This window comes from Fukomys damarensis, unplaced genomic scaffold, assembly GCF_012274545.1.
Source record: "Fukomys damarensis isolate Sample0158 unplaced genomic scaffold, DMR_v1.0_HiC HiC_scaffold_19, whole genome shotgun sequence".
NCBI classification, from domain to species: domain Eukaryota; kingdom Metazoa; phylum Chordata; class Mammalia; order Rodentia; family Bathyergidae; genus Fukomys; species Fukomys damarensis.
The window spans coordinates 5,733,300-5,741,143 of record NW_022900931.1 but is presented as its reverse complement, the minus strand read 5'-3'; the positions used below and the strand labels follow the sequence as shown (position 1 = coordinate 5,741,143).

Below are 7,844 nucleotides of genomic sequence, written 5' to 3'. Positions count from 1 at the left end.
CGTCGCGCCGGGGCCGCTCCCCTCTCCGCCCGAACCCCGCCAGGCCGCGGACCCCGAGCCCCGAAGGAAGAAAAGGCTGCTCACCGCCCCTTCGTCGCCACTCCGCGTTTTCGGATAAGCTCGTCCAGGGAGATGTCCGCCATCTTAAACCGCCGAGCCACCCGAGAGCAGTTTAGACCCCTGAAACGCGCGAGCCCGCCCCCTCAGCCGCTACGAAGCGACGAGCTGCTTCCGACGTCCGGCCAGCCCACTCTCGCGACAATTTAAACGAGACAAGGACCGGAAGGGGTGGGGACGCCTCCCGGGAGCCCTCGCGATGCTCGTTCCTTATTTGCATACAGTTATGGGAACTCTGGAGAGCCTTTCTCTCTCCCAAACAAATAAAATTGAAAACGACATTAAAAGTTAACAATAAATAATATAAACTTTAGGGGAACCGGGTTGTCCGTTCAGTGCGCAATCTAATAATCACCGTAGGTCAAATAAGAATGATTTTCATTACCTACGGGACAAGAGCAGTTCTCCTTTATGCCTTAAACTTATGAGTAAGGAAAATAACGATTCGGGGTGACGCCCGAATCCTCACTGCGAATGTGAGACGAATTTTTGTGCGGGTAAAGGTTGCCCCTAAGGTGACCCGCCTACTTTGCGGGATGCCTGGGAGTCGCGATCTGCCCGTCCCTTCCACTTTTGAAAAGCAGACTAGCCTGAGGATTATTTTCATCAGTGAGGTTTTTTTTCATTTCTCCCCTTTATAACGTGGTTACTTTTTTGGGGGAGGTGTCGGGCATCGAACTCGGGCTCTTGCGCATGCGAGGCAGGTTAATTCACAGAGATTCGTGGTACTATTGGCTGTTACGGATCTGTATGTTTGGCAGGGTTGTTAGACCCGTTCACTGAGTGGTTTCTCAGCGATTCCTCCAGCATTGATCCTCCTGGTTGTCGCGAGCACCGATTTTATGTTTCGGGATCCCACGTATATTAATCGACTGCAAGTGGCTTTTCGAGAATAATCTCATTTATTATATCATCAAACACACACATACAAGAGAATATGAAAATAAGCATAATAAGCATAGCGGTAGTCAAAGGAATATAAGCAGTATGCCAGCCCAAGGTAATCGGGCTGGCACCAAAGCTAGGCTAGAGTCATTGCGGAAAAGAGTCCTGGTATACGACCTGAGTCTGTGGCGCCGGTGGTGTCGGACGCGGCAGGGTCGCGCTGCGACGTGCTTCAAGGTCTCATGATGTTCTCCGGCATCTGACGTCTCGAACGGGAGAGCGTCTCTGGCAGAGTGTCTGCGTCTCGGGCAGAGCTTCGGCGGGTCCACTTGACGGGTCGTCAAGGACGGACGACGTTGGTCTGTTCCTGGGGTCTTTTATACCTCTTCTTATCATTATCACACGTTTCACACATTGCTATCACTCCAAACAGGTTGTAATGACTTCACTGTAGCTTGTCACACCCTTAACACACTTAGTATGATCTCACTGCAAACCTAATCACTCCAAACCACTCCAAGCTAACACTCAGGCTGCGTTTATCTTGCCTGCTACCTGCAGCATGGGGATTTCCCCTAGCTGCTTCCATGTTCACTACACTGGTGTACGTTTGTCAGTATGGATGCAAGGCTGAGGGGTGTATCTGTGTCGGCCGTGTGCCTAAAGACTGTTGGTTGAATCTCTAACACCACAAAAACAGACCGAACACGCAGTGTCCTTAGGTCAGGTGGCATTTATGTACTCTTCACAGACCTTCAACCGCATTTAAAAATCTGGCTTGCTTGGAAGTTGAGGCAGGAGGATCACAAGTTTGAGCCCAGTCTGGGCAACCTGGGGAAACAGGGGCTGGGGGTGTAGCAGAGTACAAAGACCCTGGGTTCCACCCAGAGTACTGTTATGTTACTTAAATGTAAAATTCTAGCATCAGATGTGTGGAGAAACCAGGTAAGAGCTGGGAAAGCCAGCTCTAACCCTGGCCCGTCTTCTATGGGCCTCAGGAGCCCCACCGGCCCCAGCCGGCCAGAGTAAGGTAGATGTGGAGAAAGAACCCTGTGCGGTGGCCCTGACCCCAGGGCACCTGAGAGCCTGGGAGGTGGGGACAGGAGTGGCAAGAGAGTCCCTCGCTGTCTGGGGACAGTGGAGCCAGAGGAACCAGCCCTGCTTTCTTTGGAAATAAGGCCAGGCACTGTCCCCGCCTCGGAAAAAAGCTCCCCCCAAGGGCAGGGCCTGGGAGTCCGGCTGCATCTGGGGCCAGGACCCTGGGACAGTCCAGGGTCCAGATCTGGCCTCTCACCCTGTCCCCATGCCGGTCCCGCGTCGTTTCAGCAAAAGCTCCTTGCTCTACTGCTCCTTCAGAACGTGGGTGGTGCTTCGTGTGCCCGTTTACAATTCCACGTGTAGACATCTGCACTCCTGGGGAGCACAGCGGGTTCGCCCTACCCCACCTTGTGTGTGGCGCAGGGCCTCAACATTCCGGGCAGGCGCTCAGCCATCTCATAGCTGGGGAAAGGAGACGGGGCAGGCGGTGGGGACCCGCAGGACTCATGCCCTTCTTACACCCTCTTGGCTGGACGCAGGCAGGATCTTGGCCAAGCCCTGACCTTTGGCTCTGTGTTTTCATCCTTAGAGGGGCCAGGGGAGAGAGTGAGACCTCAGGTGTGTCCCTGCTTGGTACGGAGAACGACCAGCCCTAACCCTGCCCATGTAAGCAAGCGGTAAGGGCCAGGGTCAGAATGGAGGTGAGAGGAGGGAGCTACACGGCCCAGGCCTGCACAAGGTGTTCCTTCCTGTGCAACCTGCAGACTGTGTCCTTCACATCCTCCTTGGGCCACCCAGCAAGTGCCTGCCCCAGGTCCTTTGCCCTGGCTGCGATATGCCCTGGCCTTGCTTTAGGGATCCTGTCCAGGAAGTCAACGCATGTGCGCTGGGGTGCAGCTTGGTGGCACAGTGGTGCCTTGCACATGTGAGGCCCTGGGTTCCATCCCCAGCACTGCAAAAAATAAATAAAACAAAACGCCAGACAGAGGACCCTGCCGGTGAACAATCTGGAAACAACCAACTGTGCAAGCTGGGCCTGGTAACGCACACCTGTGATCCCAGCTCTTGGGAGGCTGAGGCAGGAGGATCGCTGTGAGTTCGAGACCAGCCTGGGCTGAGTTCCTAGTGAGTTCCAGCCTAGTGAGTTCCAGGTCAGTCTCAACTACATAGTGAGACCCTGTCTCAAACAACCAAAAAAAAAAAAAAAAACCCAACTGTGTGGGAGCGGGGGATTCGCTATCCGTCTTGGGTCCACCTGGGCGGGGGGGCCTGTCTGAGGCTCAGCAGCCACTCCAAGTTTCAGGCGCGTTCCCAGCACCCACTTCCAGGGCCACCAGGTGTTGGTGACACTTCAGAGCTCACGGAAACGTCCCGAAAGGATCACGGGGCCCTGGCTGACCCCTGGCCCTGGTGAGGCCAATCACGGAGCGGGGTCTGCAGCAGGGTTAATGGTAGCAAAATTTTACTTCAGTACTTTTTCTGCTCATAAATGACTCTGAAAAGCCACTAAGCAAGAGGCAGACACAGTTGTCATATAAAGGCCACCAAGGACATCGCTCAGAAAACAGGCACCTCGCAGGTCCCCGTTGGGGAGGACAGGACGCCAACTGTGGGCAGAGGCAGAGGCACCGAGGGTCTGTGTGCCCCCAGGGCTGGGACTTCTGCACTCTGCCAGGCTGGCGACTTGGGCCGCACGGGGCTGCCTGAGTACAGTATGGGGCGCAGGAGAAATGCTGGGGTCCCCTGAGAGCCAGGCTCCAGCTGGCAGGCCCTGCGGGCTCCGGGGAGGGGACTTCAGGTCATCTCGTGTAGTGTCAGTGAGGGTGGCGTGAAGGGCGGCTGGCTGAGCCCCTGGTCCCCAACTCTGGATCCCCACCTTTCCAAGCCGAGAGCCCGGTGCTGGCGACCTCAGCACAGGGCCTGGGGCGGGGTTCAGAAGGTAGGGACGGGGTGTCCCCGGCAGCACCACCAGGGCGTGGGCAGGCCAGGCTGAACCCAGGTCCCGGGGCACAAAGTGGGCCAGTGCCGGGCAGTGTGGCAGGAGGGAAGGACAGGCGGCAGCACGGGCGTGGACAGAGGCAGAGGTGGCAGCGGCCCCCGCGTCAGAAGGTGAAGTAGCGCTCCTTGGAGTGGCCCAGGCGCTCCAGGTTGGGCAGGCAGGCGAACTGGATCATGGGCGGCGGCCCACACATCAGCACCAGCGTCTGCTCACCCGGGGCTGGGAGGTGGTCGCGGATCATCTCCTCGTTCACAAAGCCCTGGCTGTAGTCCCAGCCTGTGGGGAGACGGGGGCACCGAGGGTGACTCTGGCCTCTGCTCTCCCCGCATCCTCCACCCAGGGCACCCGGTCCTCCTTCCCTGGAAGGCGGGCGGAGGTGGACCCAGCACTGCCGTGGGTCCTGGCCCTGTAGCCTGCAACTGAACCCAATCCCTTCCCAGCTGCCCGCACCGCACTTTACAGGGTACAAAGCCTTCAGTTATGGACCCCATTGTACAGATGAGGAAACTGAGGCCCAGGGGACTCAGAACTACAGTTAGACCCCGCTCCGTGCTGCTCAGAGAAACCCACCACCTGCGCTCAACTCAGGCCCCAGGCTCCCTGCCCAGCTCCTCTCCGTGGGGCCTTGGCCATGAGGCAGCTGTGCTCCTGGTGCCCACAGTGCCCAGCGCAGGGTCACTGCTCAGTCAACAAGGAGCTGGAGGAGCGAGTCCTCTCCGGGGCCCTGCCAGGCTGCCAGAGGAGCTCGGCCGACCAGGGGACGCTCCGCCCAGTGTGCAGGTGACCTCAGGGCGGCTCCTCCTGTGTGGCCTCAGAGGAGGCACAGGGAGGCACGCGGCAGGCTGGGCAGCGCACGGACGCATCGGGAGAGGAGACAGGGCCATGGGTCACCGACGCATGCCTCTGGGTTCCCACGGGGCTGGATGGGGCTGAGTGGTGGTTTCTGGCCCCACAGTCTCTGTCCCCAACACCAACGGGAACCACTCCAGCTCATTTCCACCCTGTGCCACACCACCAACAGAGAAGACACAGCAGGTGCCCGAGGTCAAAGGGCCTGGCTGACCCCAGGCACCTTGCCGAGACGCATAACACAGCGCATCACACCGTGTCCTCTCTAAGGGACTCCCGAGGCCAGAGGCTGCGGAGTGGGGCTGCCAGCCTTGGGGCTGGGAGGGGTCGACTGCTGAACAGGAGTCCTCTTCCACTCAACTCGGGGACCCTTTTCGCCACGGCTGCTGGGAAGCTCAGTGACACCCATGCCCGCACATGGCAGTGTACACCACAGGCCATGCTTCTGCACAAACCTCACTCCCGATTCCTTTTTACAGCCCTGCCCTTGCTCTTCCTCCTCTCCCACTTTCCACTTGCACCGCTCCTGCCTCATCACGTGAGTCTTCACAGGCTGCCTAGGATCCCTTCCGGAAGGAGCTGGGCTCAGACAGACCACAATTTGTAAAGTAGGAATCACTTTGTAAACAGCTGCCTGCGACAAGCTGGCGCGTGACATGTGCAGTACACGGACGCCCCCTGCTCCGGCACTGGCCTGGGTCCCAGATGCTCTCCCCAACTCCACACTGGCCGATTTCTATTTCCTCGCTCATGCCTGGTGCCAGGGCTCGGCAAAGCCTCGGCAAGCGGAAAACACTGGGACACTCACTGCCCAGTACCTAGCTGGGGTGAAGGTCCCCGTCCTAAGAGATGACCCGCGGTACCGCGCACCACCACCAGGGGGCAGTAGCCCCTCCCCAACCCGGAAGCAGATGCATTTCGGGACCCCTGGTCAGCAGGGAGAGCCCAGCTCTTTCCTCCTTTCTGTTGGGACAGGGCTGCGTTTCTACCCCATCCTGCTGTCCCCTCCACATGGGACAAAGGCTCCTTTACTGCTGGCCCTACCAGGCCCTGCCGTCCCCTGATCCTGGGGCCAAACAGCATAACACCATCTGTGAGACAGGAATGTTCCGATACTCTGCTACCCACATTTGATCTAACAGGAATGGAAGGGTAGTTTGGTTCCCGGAAGGCGACCTCATTTCAAGTTCTGGGGACCCTGGCCCTAAGTCACTGCCTCCTGCGGCCCTGGTTCCGCCCCAACACTGCACCCCCAGTGACGCCGATGAGAGAGAAGAGGGGTGTCAAGTTCTGGGCAGGTCGAGCCTGGAAGCCGGGACCCAGGCTGCTGTCCTGTCAGGTGTCTCCCAGCTGTGTGACCCGGGCACCTGCCTGCCCTCTCTGAGCCGATCCCCAGCACCGCCCACCCGTGTGCAGAGGGCCCCACTTGGGTACCTCCCGCCAGCTCCCCTGCTCACCCTCGGGGGCCCTGTCCAACGTGTACCACAGCTTAAAGCGAGTGGAATGTGCGTTCCTCAGTTCCTCCAGCTCTGGCCGCAGCAGGATGTCCTTCTCCGTCTGCGGGGGAGAGGGCCACAGGTCATTGTGCCCATGGCGGGCCACTCAGGGGAGCTTCCTGAAGGCAGTGGGCACAGCCCTGCAGCCTCCTCGCCCAGGAAGCCTAGCAAAGCTGCCAGCTATGGTAGTGCACGCCTGTGATCACAACACACCGGAGGCTGAGGCAGGAGGGTCACAAGTTCCAGCCCAACCTGGCCAACACAGCAAGATCCTGTCTCAAGATTTACAAAAGGGGATTCAAGGGCCAGGAATTTCGCTCAGTGGTTCCACCACCCTCTTCGCAAGCGCAAAGACCCAAGTTCGATTCCCGGTACCAAAAACCAACCAAACAAACAAAAGGGGGATTGGGGTTGTAGCTCAATACAAAGGCCCTGGGTACAATCCTCAGTGCCACAAAAAGGGGAACACAGCTCACTGGTCAAACGTGCGTTTAGCACGTGTGAGGACCAGGGCTGGATGCCACGCACCGAGTCCAATTACAGTCCTGTTTCCAGGCTTCCTAGGAGATGTGTGGCCTGGCCCTCTCTGAACCCCGGTCCAGAGCGACACCGAGGGCCGTGCCACCTGCACAGGCCTCCAGGCCCCACCCGACACCGCCCAGCACCTCCCTTGACCTCCTGCTCGTCCCCACAGCTGGTCCTGGGGGAGTCTCCGCAGCTGTGCAGGGAGGAGGACTCGGGCAAGCCCCTCCCAGTCGGGGCTCGATGGCCTCACAGGTGGCAGCGTGGGCTGGCAGAGCCCTGGGGACGAGATGACCTGTGTCACATCTGAGAGACACAGGGGTCTTGCCACAGAGTCCCCAGAAAAGGACACCACGATCAATCGAGATCCCACTGTCGCACACACTGAACCCAGACAGACCCTGGCAGCAGGCCACACAGCAGGCCAGGGTGGGCAGGCAGTGGGCTCGGGTGGAGACCTGGCTTCAAACACCCTCCAGTTCAGGGAGCCAGCGTCAACACCCCTCGTCTGTGATCCAGGTCCCACTGTCTCTGGCTGGGATCACCCCTACTGCTCCTCCAAGGCTCCAAGCTCTGCTCTGGGCAAAGGAGCACTGGCGTCTGGGACCTTGCGGGGGCGCCCCGGGGACTCCCTCCAGCAGCCCATGCACTGGGTCACACCGGCCCCCGTGCTGTGCAGAGCCCCCCACCCATCAGCCCAGACCTCCACAGAGCCGTGTGGACCCCTGAACACTGCCCAGAGGGGCCCCACAGGTGCAGGACACATTCAGAGGAGCGGCCACTGACCTGGTTGGCAAAGAGCAGGTAGCACACGGTGTGATCATCCGGGTCCTTCAGGATGGCTCGGATCACCTGCAGCATGGGTGTGATACCTGCAGAACAGCGCCCCGTGTGGGCCCCAGGTGAGCGCCCGCAGGGTGGGAGGCGCCCGACCCCCC

At 59.4% G+C, this 7,844-nt stretch overlaps 1 protein-coding gene and 1 non-coding gene across 2 annotated transcripts in view; one reads left to right on the top strand and one right to left on the bottom strand.

Moving 5' to 3' along the window:
* Window positions 1–528: 528 nt before the first annotated feature.
* LOC117287002 lies at window positions 529–678 on the top strand. Its single transcript, XR_004518190.1, has one exon. It is a non-coding gene; the product is annotated as a U12 minor spliceosomal RNA (small nuclear RNA).
* Window positions 679–3,485: 2,807 nt separating this feature from the next.
* Window positions 3,486–7,844, bottom strand: part of LOC104869252 (NADH-cytochrome b5 reductase 3) — an 11,978-nt gene continuing 7,619 nt past the window's right edge. Inside the window, exons 7-9 of the mRNA XM_010634397.3 lie at window positions 7,693–7,778; window positions 6,346–6,445; window positions 3,486–4,315 (exon numbers count right to left, since the gene is read on the bottom strand). Coding sequence (XP_010632699.1) covers window positions 4,143–4,315; window positions 6,346–6,445; window positions 7,693–7,778 — 359 coding nt within the window. The 3' untranslated portion in view covers window positions 3,486–4,142. The remainder of the gene's footprint in view (window positions 4,316–6,345; window positions 6,446–7,692; window positions 7,779–7,844) is intronic.